Here is a 25,112-nt window from a genome sequence, read left to right on the forward strand (position 1 = left end):
TGGGAGGGAGTGAGGGGCGGATGATGACGAAGATGATGATGAGGATGATGATGATGATCAGGATGATGATGATAAAGATGGGGTGGCAGCAACATGGCCGCCTCCCACGCGGTGTGGCGGTGGCGGCGGTGGCAACAGCCGATACAGAACCCCCCCCCCACCACCCCCCACCGCCCCCCACCGCCACCACCACCACCGCCACCGCCACCACCCCCCACCGCCCCCCACCGCCACCGCCACCACCACCACCACCACCACCACCACCACCCCCCACCGCCCCCCACCGCCACCGCCACCGCCACCGCCACCGCCACCGCCACCGCCACCACCGCCACCACCGCCGCCACCGCCACCGCCACCACCGCCGCCACCGCCACCACCGCCGCCACCGCCACCACCGCCGCCACCACCACCACCACCGCCACCACCACCACCACCGCCACCACCACCACCACCGCCACCACCACCACCACCGCCACCACCACCACCACCGCCACCACCACCACCGCCCACCCACGGTTCGCGAGGGTGGCGCCATCTCTAGACGTAGGTCCGGCACCCGGCGTAGAGGCCTAGCGACAAGGCCCCGATCAGGAAAGCTCCGGCCATCAGCGGCCGCCACCCCCAGCGGCCGTGCCACCGCCGCCAGCGCCGCCACCACCACGCCGGCGACGCCGGTGACGCCGGAGCGCCGGCGTGGTCGGCGGCCGCCCGCTCGGCAAGGGACTGCCGGCACCGCATCTCCTTGAGACGCTCCACCATCGCCGCTCGGCGAGACTCGCGGCGCTCTCGCTTGACACGGCGGTCGGACGCGGCGCGCGGAGATGGGCTGCGGGGGGCGTGGTGGGGGGGGTGGTGGTGGTGGGGGGGGGAAGTGGTGGAGGGGTGGTGGTGGGGGTGGTTGTGGTGGTGGGGGGGGTGGTGGTGGTGGGGGGGGAGTGGGGGGGGTGGTGGTGGGGGTGGTTGTGGTGGTGGGGGGGGGGGAGTGGAGGGGGGGGGTGGTGGTGGTGGGGGGAGTGGTGGGGGTAGTGGTGGGAGTGGTGGTGGGAGTGGTGGTGGTCGTGGTGGTGGTAGTGGTGGGAGTGGTTGAGGTGGTGGTGGTTGAGGTGGCGGTGGTGGTGGTGGGAGTGGTGGTGGTGGTGGTGATAGTTAGTGGTGGTGGTGAGTGTAGGAGACAAGAGAGAGGGAGAGAGAACGTTAGTCACAGACACTCCTGTTGAACCATTTGCATAACTAAATTAATTGGCCACCTCCAAGTTCACTGCCCGTATAGGAGGTTCAACCCCAACGACCGCCCTAGTTAATACTGCTGTGTGATGAGTCTATGGGTCTCTGTGTGTGATGAGTCTATGGGTCTCTGTGCTGAGTCTACGGGTCTCTGTGATGAGTCTGTGGGTCTCTGTGATGAGTCTGTGGGTCTCTGTGATGAGTCTGTGGGTCTCTGTGATGAGTCTACGGGTCTCTGTGATGAGTCTGTGGGTCTCTGTGATGAGTCTGTGGGTCTCTGTGATGAGTCTGTGGGTCTCTGTGATGAGTCTGTGGGTCTCTGTGATGAGTCTGTAGGTCTCTGTGATGAGTCTATGGGTCTCTGTGATGAGTCTACGGGTCTCTGTGATGAGTCTGTGGGTCTCTGTGATGAGTCTACGGGTCTCTGCGATGAGTCTGTGGGTCTCTGTGATGAGTCTATGGGTCTCTGCTGTGTGATGAATCTATGGGTCTCTGCTGTGTGATGAGTCTATGCCTCTCTGTGTGAGTCTGTGGGTCTCTGCTGTGTGATGAGTCTGTGGGTCTCTGCTGTGTGATGAGTCTATGGGTCTCTGCTGTGTGATGAGTCTGTGGGTCTCTGCTGTGTGATGAGTCTATGGGTCTCTGCTGTGTGATGAGTCTGTGGCTCTCTGCTGTGTGATGAGTCTATGGGTCTCTGCTGTGTGATGAGTCTATGGGTCTCTGCTGTGTGATGAGTCTATGGGTCTCTGCTGTGTGATGAGTCTGTGGCTCTCTGCTGTGTGATGAGTCTATGGGTCTCTGCTGTGTGATGAGTCTGTGGGTCTCTGCTGTGTGATGAATCTATGGGTCTCTGCTGTGTGATGAGTCTATGGGTCTCTGCTGTGTGATGAGTCTATGGGTCTCTGCTGTGTGATGAGTCTATGGGTCTCTGCTGTGTGATGAGTCTGTGGCTCTCTGCTGTGTGATGAGTCTATGGGTCTCTGCTGTGTGATGAGTCTGTGGGTCTCTGCTGTGTGATGAGTCTATGGGTCTCTGCTGTGTGATGAGTCTATGGGTCTCTGCTGTGTGATGAGTCTATGGGTCTCTGCTGTGTGATGAGTCTATGGGTCTCTGCTGTGTGATGAGTCTGTGGCTCTCTGCTGTGTGATGAGTCTGTGGGTCTCTGCTGTGTGATGAGTCTGTGGGTCTCTGCTGTGTGATGAGTTTCGTGCAGTCACCTCGAGTTTTGCCACCCGGCATCTGCCGCCCCCTTCTCCTCCTCGTCGTCAACGTTCCTGTCGGCCGCCTCCTCCTCCGGATATCCCGGCAACACCGACACCGGCTCAGCCGTCGTCCCGGCAACGCGCCGAAACCGTAACGCCGGCTCCGCCGTCGGCGACGATGGCGGCGATGGCGGCGATGGCGGTGGAGACGGTGAGGAGTTGACGGAGGAAGAGGAGGAGGAGGAGGAGGAGGCGGTGATGGTGAGATCCGGTGCCGGGCGACGTTCTGGACGCGGTGGCGGCGGCGGCGGCAAGTCCGGTGAAAGTTGGTCAGCCGACCATTGGCCACCACCACCACCGCCACCACCGCCACCACCACCACCGCCACCACCGCCACCACCACCACCGCCACCACCGCCGTCGCCGCCATCATCGTTCGACAGCTCCATCCATCCCTCCTGGAGTGGACAGGGACACACAGAGACCCATAGACTCATCACACAGCAGACACCCATAGACTCATCACACACAGAGACCCATTGACTCATCACACAGCAGAAACCCATAGACTCATCACAGAGCAGAAACCCATAGACTCATCACAGAGACCCACAGACTCATCACACAGCAGAGACCCACAGACTCATCACAGAGACCCACAGACTCATCACACAGCAGAGACCCATAGACTCATCACACAGCAGAGAGCCATAGACTCATCACAGAGCAGAGACCCATAGACTCATCACACAGCAGAGACCCATAGACTCATCACAGAGCAGAGACCCATAGACTCATCACACAGCAGAGACCCACAGACCATCACAGAGACCCACAGACTCATCACACAGCAGAGACCCATAGACTCATCACACAGCAGAGACCCATAGACTCATCACACAGCAGAGAGCCATAGACTCATCACAGAGCAGAGACCCATAGACTCATCACACAGCAGAGACCCATAGACTCATCACACACAGAGACCCATTGACTCATCACACAGCAGAGAGCCATAGACTCATCACACAGCAGAGACCCATAGACTCATCACACAGCAGAGACCCATAGACTCATCACAAAGCAGAGACCCACAGACTCATCACACAGCAGAGACCCATAGACTCATCACACAGCAGAGAGCCACAGACTCATCACACAGCAGAGACCCAAAGACTCATCACAAAGCAGAGACCCATAGACTCATCACAGAGCAGAGACCCATAGACTCGTCACAAAGCAGAGACCCACAGACTCATCACACAGCAGAGACCCATAGACTCATCACACAGCAGAGAGCCACAGACTCATCACACAGCAGAGAGCCATAGACTCATCACAAATCAGAGACCCACAGACTCATCACACAGCAGAGACTCACAGACTCATCATAGAGACCCACAGACTCATCATAGAGACCCATAGACTCACACAGAAACCCATAGACTCATCACAGAGACCCACAGACTCATCACACAGCAGAGACCCATAGACTCATCACACAGCAGAGACCCATAGACTCATCACACAGCAGAGAGCCATAGACTCATCACAGAGCAGAGACCCATAGACTCATCACACAGCAGAGACCCATAGACTCATCACACACAGAGACCCATTGACTCATCACACAGCAGAGACCCATAGACTCATCACAGAGCAGAGACCCATAGACTCATCACAGAGCAGAGACCCATAGACTCATCACACAGCAGAGACCCACAGACCATCACAGAGACCCACAGACTCATCACACAGCAGAGACCCATAGACTCATCACACAGCAGAGACCCATAGACTCATCACACAGCAGAGAGCCATAGACTCATCACAGAGCAGAGACCCATAGACTCATCACACAGCAGAGACCCATAGACTCATCACACACAGAGACCCATTGACTCATCACACAGCAGAGAGCCATAGACTCATCACACAGCAGAGACCCATAGACTCATCACACAGCAGAGACCCATAGACTCATCACAAAGCAGAGACCCACAGACTCATCACACAGCAGAGACCCATAGACTCATCACACAGCAGAGACCTATAGACTCATCACAAAGCAGAGACCCACAGACTCATCACACAGCAGAGACCCATAGACTCATCACACAGCAGAGACCCATAGACTCATCACACAGCAGAGAGCCACAGACTCATCACACAGCAGAGACCCAAAGACTCATCACAAAGCAGAGACCCATAGACTCATCACAGAGCAGAGACCCATAGACTCATCACAAAGCAGAGACCCACAGACTCATCACACAGCAGAGACCCATAGACTCATCACACAGCAGAGAGCCACAGACTCATCATACAGCAGAGAGCCATAGACTCATCACAAATCAGAGACCCACAGACTCATCACACAGCAGAGACTCACAGACTCATCATAGAGACCCACAGACTCATCATAGAGACCCATAGACTCACACAGAAACCCATAGACTCATCACAGAGACCCATAGACTCATCATAGAGACCCACAGACTCATCATAGAGACCCATAGACTCATCATAGAGACCCATAGACTCATCATAGAGACCCACAGACTCATCACAGAGACCCACAGACTCACACAGAGACCCACAGACTCATCACAGAGACCCACAGACTCATCACAGAGACCCACAGACTCATCACAGAGATCCACAGACTCACACAGAGACCCACAGACTCACACAGAGACCCACAGACTCATCACAGAGACCCATAGACTCATCACAGAGACCCATAGACTCATCACAGAGACCCACAGACTCACACAGAGACCCACAAACTCATCACAGAGACCCACAGACTCATCACAGAGACCCATAGACTCATCACAGAGACCCACAGACTCACACAGAGACCCAGAGACTCACACATAGACCCACCGACTCATCACAGAGAAGCACAGACTCATCACAGAAACCCACAGACTCACACAGAGACCCACCGAATCATCACAGAGACACACAGACTCACACAGAGACCCACAGCCTCACACAGAGACCCAGAGACTCACACAGAAACCCACAGACTCACACAGACTCACACAGAGACCCACAGCCTCACACAGAGACCCAGAGACTCACACAGAAACCCACAGACTCACACAGAGACCCACAGCCTCACACAGAGACCCAGAGACTCACACAGAAACCCACAGACTCATCCCACCGCGTCCACAAGCGCCAAAACGCAACTCGCCTCGATTCCGTCATCGTCGCTGCCGCCAGCGCCGGCAGCCAGCGTCACGATCTTGGCGCCTTCGATGACGGCGAGGTACGAGAAGCGGAGCTGGTCCGGCGTCTGGATCAGTCCCATGCGGGACGTCCTCATCTCCAGCAGCACGGCACGGATGTCCACCGGGGAGGGTCCACCACCACCACCACCACCACCGCCACCACGGCCACCACCGCCGGCGTCGTCGTCAGCACCGGCGGCCATCTGTAGCGGGCGCCACGGGGGCAGGAGAGATGTTGACGACCTCGCCGGGGGTACGGGAGGTCGTCGGTTCCAGCCCGACCGTGACGTCGGCTGTTGATTTGGAGTTTGCGTCACTCGGCCACTCACTTACTCAGCCACCCGCTTACTCACTCGGCCACTCACTCACTCAGCCACTCACTTACTCACTCAGCCACTCACTCAATCAGCCACTCACTCACTCAGCCACTCACTCACCCACCCACTCACTCTCTTACTCAGCCACCCACCCACCCACCCACTCACTCACTCACTCACCCACCCACTCACTCACTCACTCACTCACTCACCCACCCACTCACTCACTCACCCACTCAGCCACTCACCCACCCACCCACAACACCCACCCACCCACTCACCCACCCACCCACCCACTCACCCACCCACCCACCCACTCACTCACCCACCCACCCACCCACCCACCCACCCACTCACTCACCCACCCACTCACTCACTCACCCACCCACTCACTCACTCACTCACCCACTCAGCCACTCACCCACCCACCCACCACCCACCCACCCACCCACTCACCCACCCACCCACCCACTCACCCACCCACCCACCCACTCACTCACCCACCCACCCACCCACCCACTCACCCACTCACTCAGCCACTCACCCACCCACCCACTCACCCCCCCACCCACCCACCCACCAGCAACAGACACGTGTCCACCAGGCAGAAGGTCCCGGAGCGTCCGATGCCGGCGCTGCAGTGCACGAGGCTGGGCCACTCACCCACTCACTCACTCAGCCACTCACTCACTCAGCCACTCACTCACCCACCCACTCACCCACCCACCCACCCACCCACTCACCCACCCACCACCCACCCACTCACCCACTCACTCACTCACTCACCCACCCACCCACCCACCCACTCACTCACTCACCCACCCACCCACCCACCCACTCACCCACTCACTCACTCACTCACCCACTCACCCACCCACTCACCCACCCACCCACTCACCCACCCACCCACTCACTCACTCACCCACCCACCCACCCACTCACCCACCCACTCACTCACTCACCCACTCACCCACCCACTCACCCACCCACCCACTCACCCACCCACCCACCCACTCACTCAGCCACTCACTCACTCACTCAGCTACTCACCCAGCCACTTGCTCACTCGCTCAGCCACTCACCCACCCACCCACCCACCAGCAACAAGCACGTGTCGACCAGGCAGAAGGTGCCGGAACGTCCGATGCCGGCGCTGCAGTGCACGAGGCTGGGCCACTCACCCACCCACTCACTCATTCACTCAGCCACTCACTTACTCACCCACTCACTCACTCACCCACCCACCCACCCACTCACTCACTCACCCACCCACTCACCCACTCACCAACTCACTCACGCAGCCACTCACTCACTCAGCCACTCGCTCACTCAGCCACTCACTCAGCCACTCACTCAGCCACTCACTCACTCGCTCACCCACCCACCCACCCACTCACCCACCCACTCACCCACTCACTCACTCACCCACCCAGCCACTTGCTCACTCGCTCACCCACCCACCCACCCACCAGCAACAGACACGTGTCCACCAGGCAGAAGGTCCCGGAGCGTCCGATGCCGGCGCTGCAGTGCACGAGGCTGGGTCCGTGCGTTGGCGCCAGCGCTCCGCTGGAGCGGACCTCCTGCAGGAAGCTGAGGAACGAGGCCGGAGAGTCGGGGACCCCAAAGTCGGGCCACGTCGTGTAGTGGAAGTGGAGAGCCGTGCGACTTTCTCCTGTCTGGTGAGTTGGGAGAGACAGGGGGGTGAGTGTGGTGAGTGGTGAGTGTGGTGAGCGTGGTGGTGAGGGTGGTGGGGGTGGTGAGTGGGGGAGAGACGGGGAGTGGTGAGTGGTGAGCGTGGTGGGGGTGGTGGGGGTGGTGAGTGGGGGAGAGACGGGGAGTGGTGAGTGGTGAGCGTGGTGGGGGTGGTGGGGGTGGTGAGTGGGGGAGAGACGGGGAGTGGTGAGTGGTGAGCGTGGTGGGGGTGGTGGGGGTGGTGAGTGGGGGAGAGACGGGGAGTGGTGAGTGGTGAGCGTGGTGGGGGTGGTGGGGGTGGTGAGTGGGGGAGAGACAGGGGGAGTGGTGAGAGTGGTGGGGGTAGTGAGTGTGGTGGTGAGCGTGGTGGTGAGCGTGGTGGGGGTGGTGAGTGTGGTGGTGAGCGTGGTGGTGAGCGTGGTGTGGGTGGTGAGTGTGGTGGTGTAGTGGAAGTGGAGAGTGGTACGACTTTCTCCTGTCTGGTGAGTGGGGGGAGACGGGGGGTGGTGAGTGGTGAGCGTGGTGAGTGTGGTGAGTGTGGTGAGCGTGGTGGTGTAGTAGAAGTGGAGAGCGGTGCGACTTTCTCCTGTCTGGTGAGCGGGGAGACAGGGGCAGTGGTGGTGAGTGTGGTGAGCGTGGTGGTGAGGGTGGTGAGTGTGGTGGTGTAGTGGTGAGCGTGGTGAGTGTGGTGAGTGTGGTGAGTGTGGTGAGCGTGGTGAGTGTGGTGAGTGTGGTGAGCGTGGTGAGTGTGGTGAGCGTGGTGGTGAGGGTGGTGAGCGTGGTGGTGAGGGTGGTGAGCGTGGTGGGGGTGGTGAGTGTGGTGGTGTAGTGGTGAGCGTGGTGAGCGTGAGTGTGGTGAGTGTGGTGAGTGTGGTGAGCGTGGTGAGCGTGGTGAGCGTGGTGAGTGTGGTGAGCGTGGTGAGCGTGGTGAGCGTGGTGAGTGTGGTGAGTGTGGTGAGTGGTGAGTGTGGTGAGCGTGGTGAGCGTGGTGAGTGTGGTGAGCGTGGTGAGCGTGGTGAGTGTGGTGAGTGTGGTGAGTGTGGTGAGTGTGGTGAGTGTGGTGAGCCACGTGGTGTAGTGGAAGTGCAGAGCAGTGCGGCTTTCTCCTGTCTGGTGAGTGGGGACACAGGGTGGTGAGTGGTGAGCGTGGTGGTGAGGGTGGTGAGGGTGGTGAGGGTGGTGAGTGTGGTGGTGTAGTGGAAGTGCAGAGCCGTGCGACTTTCTTCTGTCTGGTGAGCGGGGGGAGACAGGGGGGGTGAGTGGTGAGGGTGGTGAGCGTGGTGAGCGTGGTGAGCGTGGTGAGCGTGGTGGTGAGTGTGGTGAGTGTGGTGAGTGTGGTGAGCGTGGTGAGTGTGGTGGTGAGTGTGGTGAGTGTGGTGAGTGTGGTGAGCGTGGTGAGTGTGGTGGTGAGTGTGGTGAGTGTGGTGAGTGTGGTGAGCGTGGTGAGTGTGGTGGTGAGTGTGGTGAGTGTGGTGAGTGTGGTGAGGGTGGTGGGGGTGGTGAGTGTGGTGGTGTAGTGGAAGAGCAGTGCGGCTTTCTCCTGTCTGGTGACGCGGGGAGAGAGACAGGGGGGTGGTGAGTGGTGAGCGTGGTGAGTGGGAGAGAGACAGGGGGGTGGTGAGTGGTGAGCGTGGTGAGTGGGAGAGAGACAGGGGGGTGGTGAGTGGTGAGCGTGGTGGTGGTGGTGAGGGTGGTGAGTGGGGGAGAGACAGGGGGAGCGGTGAGTGGTGAGCGTGGTGGTGGGGGAGAGCGCGGTGAGTGGGGGAGAGACAGGGGGGTGGTGAGTGGTGAGCGTGGTGGTGGTGGTGAGCGTGGTGAGTGGGAGAGAGACAGGGGGGTGGTGAGTGGTGAGCGTGGTGGTGGTGGTGAGGGTGGTGAGTGGGGGAGAGACAGGGGGAGTGGTGAGTGGTGAGCGTGGTGGTGGTGGTGAGCGTGGTGAGTGGGGGAGAGACAGGGGGGTGGTGAGTGGTGAGCGTGGTGGTGGTGGTGAGGGTGGTGAGTAGGGGAGAGACAGGGGGAGTGGTGAGTGGTGAGCGTGGTGGTGGTGGTGAGCGTGGTGAGTGGGGGAGAGACAGGGGGGTGGTGAGTGGTGAGCGTGGTGGTGGTGGTGAGGGTGGTGAGTAGGGGAGAGACAGGGGGAGTGGTGAGTGGTGAGCGTGGTGGTGGTGGTAAGCGTGGTGAGTGGGGGAGAGACAGGGGGGTGGTGAGTGGTGAGCGTGGTGGTGGTGGTGAGGGTGGTGAGTGGGGGAGAGACAGGGGGAGTGGTGAGTGGTGAGCGTGGTGGTGGTGGTGAGCGTGGTGAGTGGGGGAGAGACAGGGGGGTGGTGAGTGGTGAGCGTGGTGGTGGTGGTGAGGGTGGTGAGTAGGGGAGAGACAGGGGGAGTGGTGAGTGGTGAGCGTGGTGGTGGTGGTAAGCGTGGTGAGTGGGGGAGAGACAGGGGGGTGGTGAGTGGTGAGCGTGGTGGTGGTGGTGAGGGTGGTGAGTGGGGGAGAGACAGGGGGAGTGGTGAGTGGTGAGTGTGGTTGTGAGCATGGTGAGTGTGGTGGGGGTGGTGAGAGTGGTGAGAGTGGTGAGAGTGGTGAGAGTGGTGAGCGTGGTGGTGAGTGTGGTGGGGGTGGTGAGCGTGGTGAGCGTGGTGAGCGTGGTGAGTGTGGTGGGGGTGGTGAGTGGTGAGCGTGGTGAGTGTGGTGAGTGTGGTGAGTGTGGTGAGTGTGGTGAAGGTAGTGAGCGTGGTGAGTGTGGTGGGGGTGGTGAGCGTGGTGAGGCTGATAGGGGTGGTGGTGAACGTGGTGGTGAGCGTGGTGGTGAGTGTGGTGGTGAGCGTGGTGAGCGTGGTGGTGAGCGTGGTGGTGAGTGTGGCGGTGAGCGTGGTGGTGAGTGTGGTGGTGAGTGTGGTGGTGAGCGTGGTGGTGAGCGTGGTGGTGAGCGTGGTGGTGAGCGAGGTGGTGAGTGTGGTGGTGAGTGTGGTGGTGAGCGTGGTGAGCGTGGTGGTGAGCGTGGTGGTGAGCGAGGTGGTGAGTGTGGTGGTGAGCGTGGTGGTGAGCGTGGTGGTGAGCGTGGTGGTGAGCGAGGTGGTGAGTGTGGTGGTGAGTGTGGTGGTGAGCGTGGTGAGTGTGGCGGTGAGCGTGGTGGTGAGCGTGGTGGTGAGCGAGGTGGTGAGTGTGGTGGTGAGCGTGGTGGTGAGCGTGGTGGTGAGTGTGGTGGTGAGTGTGGTGGTGAGCGTGGTGAGTGTGGCGGTGAGCGTGGTGGTGAGTGTGGTGGTGAGCGTGGTGAGCGTGGTGGTGAGCGTGTTGGTGAGCGTGGTGGTTAGCGAGGTGGTGAGTGTGGTGGTGAGCGTGGTGGTGAGCGTGGTGGTGAGCGTGGTGGTGAGCGAGGTGGTGAGTGTGGTGGTGAGTGTGGTGGTGAGCGTGGTGAGTGTGGCGGTGAGCGTGGTGGTGAGCGTTGTGGTGAGCGACTCACCGTGATGTTGTGGAGCTGCAGCTGCCTCAGGGTGTAGTCGTCCTTGATCTGCTCACCCAGGAGGGTGAGCCGCAAGGCCACGTCCGGGAAACTCACCTCACGCTCACCACGGGACGGCCAGTACTGAGCACACTTGACCTGCACTCACCACACCACACACCACACTCACCACTCACTCACCACACACTCACCCACCTCACGCTCACCACGGGACGGCCAGTACTGAGCACACTTGACCTGCACTCACCACACCACACACCACACTCACTCACCACTCACTCACCACACACTCACCACGCTCACCACACACACACCACACTCACTCACCACTCACTCACCACACACTCACCACGCTCACCACACACACACCACACTCACTCACCACACTCACCACACCACACACCACGCTCACCACTCACTCACCACTCACCACTCGCTCACCACACCACACACCACACTCACCACTCACTCACTCACCACACTCACATTCACTCACCACTCACACACCACGCTCACCACTCACTCACATTCACCACACACTCACCACTCACTCACCACTCACCACACACACTCACTCACCACACTCACCACACCACACACCACGCTCACCACTCACTCACCACTCACTCACCACACACACTCACCACACTCACCACACACTTACCACACACACTACATACACACACGCTCACCACTCACACACACCACACACACTCACCACGCTCACCACACGCTCACCACTCACTCACCACACTCACTCACCACACACACTCACCACTCACTCACTCACTCACCACACTCACCACATACACACTCACCCTACACACCACGCTCACCATACACTCACTCACCACACCACACACACACACCACACACACCACGCTCACCACTCACTCACCACACACTCACACACTCACCACACACACTCACCACACACACCACACCACACACCACGCTCACCACTCACTCACCACTCACTCATCATACACACTCACCACACTCACCACGCTCACCACTCACTCACCACTCACTCACCACTGACTCATCATACACACTCACCACACTCACCACGCTCACCACTCACTCACCACTCACTCACCACTCACTCACCACTCACTCATCATACACACTCACCACGCTCACCACTCACTCACTCACCACTCACTCATCATACACACTCACCACACTCACCACGCTCACCACTCACTCACTCATCATACACACTCACCACACTCACCACGCTCACCACTCACTCACCACTCACTCACCACTCACTCATCATACACACTCACCACACTCACCACGCTCACCACTCACTCACCACTCACTCACCACTCACTCATCATACACACTCACCACACTCACCACACCACACACCACGCTCACCACACTCACCATACACACTCACTCACTCACCACGCTCTCACCACACACCACGCTCACCACACTCACCACTCACTCACCACGCTCACCACTCACTCACATTCACCACACACTCACCACTCACACACACCACACACTCACCGCACACACTCACCACACACACTCACTCATGGCTGTGATGGTTGTTGTTGTTGTGGTTGTTATTGTGGTTGTTGTTGTAGTGGTTGTTGTTGTAGTGGTTGTAGTTGTTGTTGTGGTTGTTGTTGTGGTTGTTGTGGTTGTTGTTGTTGTTGTGTTTGTTGTTGTAATTGTTGTTGTTGTGGTTGTTGTAGTGGTTGTTGTGGTTGTTGTGGTTGTTGTTGTTGTTGTGGTTGTTGTGATTGTTGTGGTTGTTGTAGTTGTTGTTGTTGTAGTGGTTGTTGTTGTAATTGTTGTTATTGTGGTTGTTGTGGTTGTTGTTGTGGTTGTTGTTGTTGTTGTAATTGTTGTTGTTGTTGTAATTGTTGTGGTTGTTGTGGTTGTTGTGGTTGTGGTGGTTGTTGTGGTGTCCGCACCGATCCCTTCTCCACGAGGCGGTTCAGCATGACGACGGCTCGTGACCTTTGCTCCCAAACCATCTGCCAGAAGTGGCCGCACGTGCCGGGGAGGGGGCCCTGGGGGGGGAGGGGGGGGGCACGGGGGGGGAGGGGGGCACGGGGGGGGAGGCACGGGGGGGGAGGCACGGGGGGGGGCACGGGGGGGGAGGGGGGCACGGGGGGGGAGGCAAGGGGGGGGAGGCACGGGGGGGGGCACGGGGGGGGAGGGGGGGCACGGGGGGGGAGGCAAGGGGGGGGGAGGGGGGGGCACGGGGGGGGGCACGGGGGGGGAGGCAAGGGGGGGGGAGGGGGGGCACGGGGGGGGGGCAGGGGGATCAGTGGTGGCAGCGCCAGGATGGGGCGTTGGAGAGACACGGGGAGAGACACGGGGCGACACGGAGAGAGACACGGGGGGAGACACGGGGCGACACGGAGAGAGACACGGGGAGACACGGGGAGAGACATGGGGAGAGACACGGGGAGAGACACAGGGGGAGAGACACGGGGGGAGAGACACGGGGAGAGACACGGGGAGACACGGAGAGAGACACGGGGAGAGACACGGGGAGAGACACGGGGGGAGACACGGGGAGAGACACGGGGGGAGAGACACGGGGGGAGAGACACGGGGGGAGAGACACGGGGAGAGACACGGGGGGAGAGACACAGGGAGAGACACGGGGAGACACGGGGAGACACGGGGGGAGAGACACAGGGAGAGACACGGGGGGAGAGACACAGGGAGAGACACGGGGAGACACGGGGAGACACGGGGAGAGACGGGGAGAGACATGGGGAGAGACACGGGGAGAGACACGGGGGGAGACACGGGGAGAGACACGGGGGGAGAGACACGGGGAGAGACACGGGGGGAGAGACACAGGGAGAGACACGGGGAGACACGGGGAGAGACGGGGAGAGACACGGGGAGAGACACGGGGAGAGACACGGGGGGAGAGACACGGGGGGAGAGACACGGGGGGAGAGACACGGGGAGAGAGACACGGGGAGAGACACGGGGAGAGAAACACGGGGGGAGAGACACGGGGAGAGACACGGAAGGAGAGACGCGGGGGGAGACACGGGGAGAGACACGGGGGGAGAGACGCGGGGGGAGAGACGCGGGGGGAGAGATGCGGTGAGAGACACGGGGGGAGAGACACGGGGGGAGAGACGCAGTGTGTGTGTGTATGTACCAGTGTGTACCAGTGTGTGTGTGTGTATGTACCAGTGTGTATGTGTGTGTATGTACCAGTGTGAATGCGTGTGTGTGTGTACCAGTATGTATGCGTGTATGTACCAGTGTATGTGTGTGTGTATGTACCAGTATGTATGCGTGTATGTACCAGTGTATGTGTGTGTGTGTGTACCAGTGTATGTGTGTGTATGTACCAGTGTGTATGCGCGTGTGTGTACCAGTGTGTATGCGTGTGTGTATGTACCAGTGTATGTGTGTGTACCAGTGTGTATGCGTGTGTGTATGTACCAGTGTATGTGTGTGTATGTACCAGTGTGTATGCGTGTGTGTATGTACCAGTGTATGTGTGTGTGTACCAGTGTGTATGCGTGTGTGTATGTACCAGTGTATGTGTGTGTGTACCAGTGTGTATGCGTGTGTGTATGTACCAGTGTATGTGTGTGTGTACCAGTGTGTATGCGTGTGTGTATGTACCAGTGTATGTGTGTGTGTACCAGTGTGTATGCGTGTGTGTATGTACCAGTGTATGTGTGTGTGTACCAGTGTGTATGCATGTGTGTATGTACCAGTGTATGTGTGTGTACCAGTGTGTATGCGGTGTGTGTATGTACAGTGTATGTGTGTGTATGTACAGTGTGTATGCGTGTGTGTATGTACCAGTGTATGTGGTGTGTACCAGTGTGTATGCGTGTGGTATGTACCAGTGTATGTGTGGTGTTACCAGTGTGTCTGCGTGTGTGTATGTACAGTGTATGTGTGTGTTGTACCAGTGTGTATGCGTGTGTGTATGTACCAGTGTATGTGTGTGTGTACCAGTATGTATGCGTGTATGTACCAGTATGTGTGTGTGTATTGTAGTCTGACCAGCTAGTTGTGCCTCAGACTTGCTCCATCTGCCCCGACCTCTGGCTGCTACTCTACGCCAGAGGTCGCAAACGGGTTTTGATTCCTTACCCCCCGTACCCGTACCCTACCCGTACCCGTACCCTACCCGTACCCTACCCGTACCCTACCCGTACCCTACCCGTACCCACCTACCCCTTACCCATACTTACCGTACCCTACCCTACCGTTACCCGCTCACCCTACCCGTACCCTACCCGTACCCGTACCCTACCCGTACCCTACCCTACCCGTGCTCTACCCGTACCCGTACCCTACCCGTACCCTACCCTACCCGTACCCTACCCGTACCCTACCGTACCCGTACCCTACCCGTACCCTACCCGTACCTACCCGTACCCTACCCGTACCCGTACCCTACCCGTACCCTACCCGTACCCTACCCTACCCGTACCCTACCCGTACCCTACCCTACCCGTACTCTACCCGTACCCTACCCTACCCGTACCCTACCCGTACCCGTACCCATACCCTACCGTACCCATACTCTACCCGTACCCTACCCTACCCGTACCCTACCCGTACCCTACCCGTACTCTACCCGTACCCTACCCGTACTCTACCCGTACCCTACCCTACCCGTACCCTACCCGTACCCTCGTACCCGTACTCTACCCGTACCCTACCCGTACCCTACCCGTACCCTACCCGTACCCTACCGTACCCTACCCGTACCCTACCTACCCTACCCAATCTACCCGTACCCTACCCTACCGTACCCTACCCGTACCCGTACCCTACCCGTACCCTACCCGTACCCGTACCCTACCGTACCCTACCCTACCGTGCTCTACCCGTACCCTACCCGTACCCGTACCCTACCCGTACCCTACCCGTACCCGTACCCTACCCGTACCCTACCCGTACCTACCCTACCCGTACCCTACCCGTACCCTACCCGTACCCGTACCCTACCCTACCCGTACCCTACCCTACCCGTACCTACCCGTACCCTACCCGTACACCGTACCCTACGTACCCATACTCTCGTACCCTACCCTACCCGTACCCTACCCGTACCCTACCCGTACTCTACCCGTACCCTACCCGTACCCTACCCGTACTCTACCCGTACCCTACCCGTACCCTACCCTACCCGTACTCTACCCGTACCCTACCCGTACTCTACCCGTACCCGTACCCGTACTCTACCCGTACCCGTACTCTACCCGTACCCTACCCGTACCCTACCCGTACTCTACCCGTACCCTACCCGTACCCTACCCTACCCGTACTCTACCCGTACCCGTACTCTACCCGTACCCGTACTCTACCCGTACCCTACCCGTACTCTACCCGTACCCTACCCGTACCCTACCCGTACCCGTACTCTACCCGTACCCTACCCGTACCCTACCCTACCCGTACCCTACCCGTACCCTACCCGTACCCTACCCATACCCTACCCATACCCTACCCGTACCCGTACCCGGCCGCACCAGGGTCGCAAACGGGTACCCGTACCCATACCCGGCTACGTGTGTGTGTAGCAGTGTGTGTGTGTATGTGTGTGTGTACACACTGTGTGTATGTGTGTGTGTAGCAGTGTGTGTGTGTGTACACACTGTGTGTATCAGTGTGTATGTGTGTGTATGTGTGTGTATGTGTGTGTGTATGTGTGTGTGTGTATGTGTGTGTGTACACACTGTGTGTATGTGTGTGTGTAGCAGTGTGTGTGTGTGTACACACTGTGTGTATCAGTGTGTATGTGTGTGTATGTGTGTGTATGTGTGTGTGTACACACTGTGTGTATGTGTGTGTGTAGCAGTGTGTGTGTGTGTGTACACACTGTGTGTATCAGTGTGTATGTGTGTGTATGTGTGTGTATGTGTGTGTGTATGTGTGTGTGTATGTGTAGCAGTGTGTGTGTGTATGTGTGTGTGTAGCAGTGTGTGTGTGTGTATATGTGTGTGTAGCAGTGTGTGTGTACACACTGTGTGTATCAGTGTGTATGTGTGTGTGTACACACTGTGTGTATGTGTGTGTGTGTACCAGTGTGTGTGTGTGTATGTATGCGTTGGCTGGGTCATGTAGCCCGCATGCCCAGCCACCGCATGCCTAAACAGCTTTTGTTCGGCCGGATCGAGGGGGCTAGACGGGCGCGGCACGGGGGGCTAGAGAAGAGATGGAGTGACGTGGTACAGGAGGACGTGGAGCTGAGTGGACTTGCCGATGACCGGTACCAGCGGTGTCAAGATCGGCCTCAGTGGAGGAGGCTCGTGAAGGACGCTACTGGGCAGTTGGAAGCAGTCGCCCTCCAGCAACAACGGAGGGCGGAGGAGCGACGCTCACAACAACGAGCGGAGCGCCGGGTGGCTAAAGCACAGCAAGTTGGTACAGTAGGGGGCACAGGTGGTGCATCAGCCAGTCATCTCGGTCATCTCGGTCAGTCGACCCGTGGCACCTGCTGGGTCTGCCCCGTGACCTCCTGCCAGCGGGCGTTCGACACTTCATGTGGCCTCAAGGTGCACTTGGCCTGGCACAAGCATCGTGGTGACGTCACCGCCACTTAGTGGCGAATGGAAGTTGTTGTTGTTGTTGTGTATGTGTGTGTACACTGTGTATGTGTGTGTATGTGTGTGTGTACCTGTGTGTGTGTGTGTACCTGTGTGTGTGTGTGTATGTGTGTGTGTACACACTGTGTATGTGTGTGTGTACCTGTGTGTGTGTACCTGTGTATGTGTGTGTATGTGTGTGTGTACACACTGTGTGTGTATGTGTGTGTATGTATGTGTGTGTATGTGTGTGTGTACACACTGTGTGTGTATGTATGTGTATGTATGTGTGTGTATGTGTGTGTGTACACACTGTGTGTGTATGTGTGTGTGTGTACACACTGTGTACCTGTGTCAGGATGTATCTGCGCTGAGCGGCCTCCAAGTGGCTGGCGTTGATGTAGTCGTTACCGCCGCGCTGCAGCCGCACCCGGCTGTGGTCGTCTGCACAGACACACAGGCAAAGGTCCCCCAGGTAGCCTCCAGCAGGGCTGTAGGGGCAAGTGCCGGTAGCTACACAGGCAAAGGTCGCCCAGGTAGCCTCCAGCAGGGCCCTAGGGGCAAGTGCTGTGAGCAGCAGCAGCAGTGATGGTAGCTACACATGCAAAGGTCCCCCAGGTAGCCTCCAGCAGGGCGCTAGGGGCAAGTGCTGTGAGCAGCAGCAAGAGTGTCTATAGACACACAGGCAAAGGTGCCCCAGGTAGCCTCCAGCAGGGCCGTAGGGGCAAGTGCCGGTAGCTACACAGGCAAAGGTCGCCCAGGTAGCCTCCAGCAGGGCCGAATGGGCAAGTGCTGTGAGCAGCAGCAGCAGTGATGGTAGCTACACAGGCAAAGGTCCCCCAGGTAGCCTCCAGCAGGGCTGTATGGGCAAGTGCCGGTAGTTACACAGGCAAAGGTCGCCCAGGTAGCCTCCAACAGGGCCGTAGGGGCAAGTGCCGGTAGCTACACAGGCAAAGGTCGCCCAGGTAGCCTCTAGCAGGGCTGTAGGGGCAAGTGCTGTTAGTAGCAGCAATGTCTATAGCTACACAGGCAAAGGTCCCCCAGGTAGCCTCCAGCAGAATGTAGTGTATAATGTAGTGTGTAGTGTATAGTGTAGTAGTGTATAGTGTAGTAGTGTAGTAGTGTATAGTGTGTAGTGTAGTGTATAGTAGTGTAGTGTATAGTAGTGTAGTGTATAGTGTAGTGTATAGTAGTGTATAGTGTAGTGTATAGTGTAGTGTATAGTAGTGTAGTGTATAGTGTAGTGTATAGTGTAGTGTATAGTAGTGTAGTGTTTAGTAGTGTATAGTGTAGTAGTGTGTAGTGTAGTGTATAGTAGTGTATAGTGTAGTGTGTAGTGTAGTGTGTAGTGTAGTGTATAGTAGTGTAGTGTATAGTGTAGTGTATAGTAGTGTAGTGTTTAGTAGTGTAGTGTTTAGTAGTGTATAGTGTAGTGTATAGTGTAGTGTATAGTGTAGTGTATAGTGTAGTGTGTAGTGGTGTAGTGTGTAGTAGTGTATAGTGTAGTAGTGTATAGTAGTGTAGTGTATAGTGTAGTGTATAGTGTAGTGTGTAGTGTATAGTAGTGTAGTGTATAGTGTAGTGTATAGTGTATAGTAGTGTAGTGTATAGTGTAGTGTATAGTGTATAGTGTTGTAGTGTATAGTGTAGTGTAGTGTATAGTGTAGTGTGTAGTGTATAGTAGTGTAGTGTATAGTGTAGTGTATAGTAGTGTATAGTGTATAGTAGTGTAGTGTATAGTGTAATGTATAGTGTATAGTAGTGTAGTGTATAGTGTAGTGTAGTGCTCACAGGGGCTGACGTCACGGTAACGGTTCCGTAGGCGGTTCTCCTGCCTCTTCGCCACCTTGTAGGGGAAGTCGCGGCTCTGCTCCTTGATCTCCTGGGGCGGTCAGAACACACAAACACCATCATCACCATCATCATCAACATCACCACCATCATCATCGCCATCATCATCATCATCAACATCACCACCATCATCATCGCCATCATCATCACCACCATCATAATCATCACCATCATCATCACCATCATCATCACCATCATCATCGCCACCATCATCACCATCATCACCATCATCACAATCACCACCATCATCACCATCATCACCATCATCAACACCATCATCACCACCACCATCATCATCACCATCATCACAATCACCATCATCATCACCATCATCATCATCATAATCATCATCATTCTCATCATCACAAACACCACCATCATCATTGCCATTCTCATCATCACCACCACCACCATCATTGCCATTCTCATCATCACCATCATCGCCACCATCATCATCACCATCACACTATCATAATCATCACCATCATCATCACCATCATCGCCACCATCATCATCATCATCACCACTATCATAATCATCACCATCATCGCCACCACCACCAACATCATCATCGCCATCATCATCACCACTATCATCATCACCACCACCACCATCATCATCATCACCACCACCATAATCACCACCACCATCATCATCACCATCATCATCACCACTATCATCATCACCATCATCATCATAATCATCATCATCACCACCACCATCATCATCATCACCACCATCATCATCATCACCACCATCATCATCGCCACCATCATCATCATCGCCACCATCACCACCACCATCATCACCACCACCATCATCATCACCACCACCATCACCACCATCACCACCATCATCACCACTATCATAATCATCACCATCATCGCCACCACCACCAACATCATCATCGCCATCATCATCACCACTATCATCATCACCACCACCACCATCATCATCATCACCACCAACATAATCACCACTACCATCATCATCATCACCATCATCATCACCACTATCATCATCACCATCATCATCATAATCATCATCATCACCACCACCATCATCATCATCACCACCATCATCATCGCCACCATCATCATCATCACCACCACCATCACCACCATCACCACCATCATCACCACCACCATCATCATCACCACCATCATCATCATAATCATCATCATCAACATCATCATCACCACCATCATCATCATCGCGATTCTCATCATCACCATCATCATCACCACCATCATCATCACCACCACCACCATCACCACCATCACCACCATCATCATCATCACCACCATCATCATAATCATCATCATTCTCATCATCATCAACATCATTATCATCACCACCATCATCACCACCACCATCATCATCATCACCATCATCACCACCATCATCATCGCCAATCTCATCACCATCACCATTATTATCACCATCATCATCACCACCATCATCATCACCACCACCACCATCATCATCATCACCACCACCACCATCATCATCACCACCACCACCATCATCATAATCATAATCATCATTCTCATCATCATCAACATCATCATCATCACCACCATCATCATCATCGCCATTCTCATCATCACCATCATCATCACCATTATCATCACCATCATCATCACCACCATCATCATCATCATCGCCATTCTCATCATCATCATCACCAACACCATCATCACCACCACCATCATCATCACCACCACCATCACCACCACCATCACCACCATCATCATCATCATCACCACCACCATCATCATAATCATCATCATTCTCATCATCATCAACATCATCATCAACACCACCATCATCATCATCGCCATTCTCATCATCACCATCATCATCACCATTATCATCATCATCACCATCATCTCTAGCCTGTCACAATCACCACCACCATCATCAGCATTACCACCATCATCATCATGGCTCTGATATGCATTCAGTGGGGCTGAATTTGATTGATGCCCCACCACCGCCGTCACCACCACCGTCACCACCGCCACCACCGTCACCACCACCACCACCACCGTCACCACCTACACCACCGTCACCACCACCACCGTCACCACCACCACCACCGTCACCGTCTATTCCCAACATCCTGCCGGACATTCCCCTTTTTTCTGAAAACAACGATGACGCTCATCGAGTTCCTGGGATCGTGAGACGCCTCTCCTGGCGGTGGTGGCGGTGGCGGTGATGATGGTAGTGGTGGTGGCGATAATGGTGGTGGTGGTGGCGGTGGTGATGATGGTGGTGGTGGTGGCGGTGGTGGTGATGATGGTAGTGGTGGTGGAGGAGGTGGGGGTGGTGGCAGTGGCGGTGATTGTGGTGGTGGTGGCGGTGGTGTTGATGATGGCGGTGGTGGTGGTGGCGGTGGTGGTGGTGGTGACGGTGGTGGTGGGGGTGGTGGTTGTTGCGTCACGGTTCATCGGAATGCCGGTAGTTGGTAGCACCAACGCCGTACTCGGAACGACGACACAATGTTCGCGCGGCATTTCCTCGTTTCTCGCGCAAACACCAAATACACAGAGACCCACCGGCTCATCATAGAGACCCACAGACTCATCATAGAGACCCACAGACTCATCACACACAGAGGCCAACAGACTCACACAGAGACCCACAGACTCATCATAGAGACCCACAGACTCACACATAGACCCACCGACTCACACACAGACCCACAGACTCACACAGAGACCCACAGACTCACACAGAGACCCACAAACTCATCACAGAGACCCATAGACTCATCACACAGCAGAGACCCACAGACTCATCACACAGCAGAGACCCATAGACTCATCACACAGCAGAGAGCCATAGACTCATCACACAGCAGAGAGCCATAGACTCATCACACAGCAGAGACCCACAGACTCATCACACAGCAGAGATCCACAGACTCATCACACAGCAGAGACCCATAAACGTATCACACAGCAGAGAGCCATAGACTCATCACACAGCAGAGACCCATAAACTCATCACACAGCAGAGGCCCATAAACTCATCACACAGCAGAGACCCACAGACTCATCACACAGCAGAGAGCCATAGACTCATCACACAGCAGAGACCCACAGACTCATCACACAGCAGAGAGCCATAGACTCATCACACAGCAGAGACCCACAGACTCATCACACAGCAGAGAGCCACAGACTCATCACACAGCAGAGACCCACAGACTCATCACACAGCAGAGACCCACAGACTCATCACACAACAGAGACCCATAGACTCATCACACAGCAGAGAGCCATAGACTCATCACACAGCAGAGAGCCATAGACTCATCACACAGCAGAGACCCATAGACTCATCACACAGCAGAGACCCATAGACTCATCACACAGCAGAGACCCATAAACTCATCACACAGCAGAGACCCATAGACTCATCACACAACAGAGACCCACAGACTCATCACAGAGACCCACAGACTCACACAGAGACCCACAGACTCACACAGAGACCCATAGACTCACACAGAGACCCACAGACTCATCACAGAGACCCATAGACTCATCACAGAGACCCATAGACTCATCACAGAGACCCACAGACTCACACAGAGACCCACAGACTCACACAGAGACCCATAGACTCATCACAGAGACCCACAGACTCACACAGAGACCCACAGACTCACACAGACTCACACAGAGACCCACAGACTCACACAGTGACCCACAGACTCACACAGTGACCCACAGACTCATCACAGACTCACACAGAGACCCACAGACTCACACAGTGACCCACAGACTCACACAGAGACCCACAGACTCACACAGTGACCCACAGACTCACACAGTGACCCACAGACTCATCACAGACTCACACAGAGACCCACAGACTCACACAGAGACCCAGAGACTCACACAGTGACCCATAGACTCTTTACAGAGACCCACAGACTCACACAGAGACCCACAGACTCACACAGAGACTCACACAGAGACCCAGAGACTCACACAGTGACCCATAGACTCATCACAGAGACCCAGAGACTCACACATAGACCCAGAGACTCACACAGTGACCCATAGACTCATCACAGAGACCCACAGACTCACACAGAGACCCACAGACTCACACAGAGACCCACAGACACTCACACAGAGACCCACAGACTCATCACAGAGACCCACAGACTCACACAGAGACCCACAGACTCGTCACAGAGACCCACAGACTCACACAGAGACCCACAGACTCACACAGAGACCCACAGACTCATCACAGAGACCCACAGACTCATCACAGAGACCCACAGACTCACACAGAGACCCACAGACTCACACAGAGACCCACAGACTCATCACAGAGACCCACAGACTCACACAGAGACCCACAGACTCATCACAGAGACCCACAGACTCACACAGAGACCCACAGACTCATCACAGAGACCCACAGACTCACACAGAGACCCACAGACTCATCACAGAGACCCACAGACTCACACAGTGACCCACAGACTCATCACAGAGACCCACAGACTCACCACACAGAGACCCATAGACTCACACAGAGACCCACAGACTCATCACAGAGACCCACAGACTCACACAGAGACCCACAGACTCACACAGAGACCCACATACTCACACAGAGACCCACAGACTCACACAGAGACCCACAGACTCACACACAGACCCACAGACTCACACAGTGACCAATAGACTCACACAGAGACCCACAGACTCACACAGAGACCCACAGACTCACACAGACACCCACAGACTCACACAGAGACCCACAGACTCACACAGTGTTACAGGTGGACACTCACATTAAAGATAGTCGTCCAATTTCCAGCGCGGTCGATTTCCTCAAACTCCTCCTCCATGGCTGATCACTTCAATCACTGATCAATACAATTATTGATCCCTCCAATAACCGATCACTCCAATCTCTCTCTTATCTCTCCCTTATCTCTCCCCTCTCTCCCCCCTCTCTCTTAACTCTCCCTTATCTCTCCCCTCTCTCTCCCGTCTCTCTCCCCTCCCTCTCTCCCTCCCGAACTCTCCCCTCTCCCTCCCGAACTCTCCCCTCTCTCCCCCGTCTCTCTCCCAAACTCTCCCTTATCTCTCCCCGTCTCTCTCCCTTATCTCTCCCGTCTCTCCCCGTCTCTCTCCCGTCTCTCTCTCTCCCCCCTCTCCCTTATCTCTCCCCTCTCTCCCCCGAACTCTCCCTTATCTCTCCCCTCTCTCCCCCGTTTATCTCCCGAACTCTCCCTTATCTCTCCCGTCTCTCTCCCTCTCCTCCCTCTCTCTTAACTCTCCCTTATCTCTCCACTCTCTCCCCCGAACTCTCCCTTATATCTCCCCTCTCTCCCCCGTCTCTCCCCCGAACTCTCCCTTATCTCTCCCCTCTCTCCCCCGAACTCTCCCTTATCTCTCCCCCGTCTCTCTCCCGTCTCTCTCCCTCTCCCCCCTCTCCCTTATCTCTCCCTTATCTCTCCCCTCTATCCCCAGTTTCTCTCCCGAACTCTCCCTTATCTCTCCCCGTCTCTCTCTCTCCCCCCT

General features: G+C 56.4%; 1 protein-coding gene across 1 annotated transcript; it reads right to left on the reverse strand.

The window, feature by feature from the left end:
- Positions 1-498: 498 nt before the first annotated feature.
- LOC133363007 (tyrosine-protein phosphatase non-receptor type 1-like) lies at positions 499-24,739 on the reverse strand. The gene is made up of 9 exons (XM_061582013.1): positions 24,377-24,739; positions 19,489-19,579; positions 18,047-18,141; positions 13,081-13,179; positions 11,144-11,281; positions 7,458-7,667; positions 5,635-5,874; positions 2,445-2,887; positions 499-829 (listed from the first exon to the last, which is right to left on the reverse strand). Exons 1-9 carry the CDS (start codon positions 24,431-24,433, stop codon positions 541-543), a joined length of 1,662 nt encoding a protein of 553 aa, XP_061437997.1. The 5' UTR covers positions 24,434-24,739; the 3' UTR covers positions 499-540.
- Positions 24,740-25,112: the final 373 nt, after the last annotated feature.

The sequence above is a fragment of the Lethenteron reissneri genome, unplaced genomic scaffold, assembly GCF_015708825.2.
Source record: "Lethenteron reissneri isolate LAM-NWPU_2019-01 unplaced genomic scaffold, ASM1570882v1 scaffold_1639, whole genome shotgun sequence".
Taxonomy (NCBI): Eukaryota; Metazoa; Chordata; class Hyperoartia; order Petromyzontiformes; family Petromyzontidae; genus Lethenteron; species Lethenteron reissneri.

What these genes read in the sequence shown, in the direction of transcription:
- LOC133363007 (XM_061582013.1), bottom strand. Translation starts at nt 24,433, where the DNA reads ATGGAGGAGGAGTTTGAGGAAATCGACCGCGCTGGAAATTGGACGACT. An exon ending in GCAGATACATCCTGACACAG is followed by an intron (nt 13,180 to 18,046) that starts GTACACAGTGTG and finishes CTCCCCCCCCAG; the next exon opens with GGCCCCCTCCCCGGCACGTG. An exon ending in TGCAGCTCCACAACATCACG is followed by an intron (nt 7,668 to 11,143) that starts GTGAGTCGCTCA and finishes CCAACTCACCAG; the next exon opens with ACAGGAGAAAGTCGCACGGC.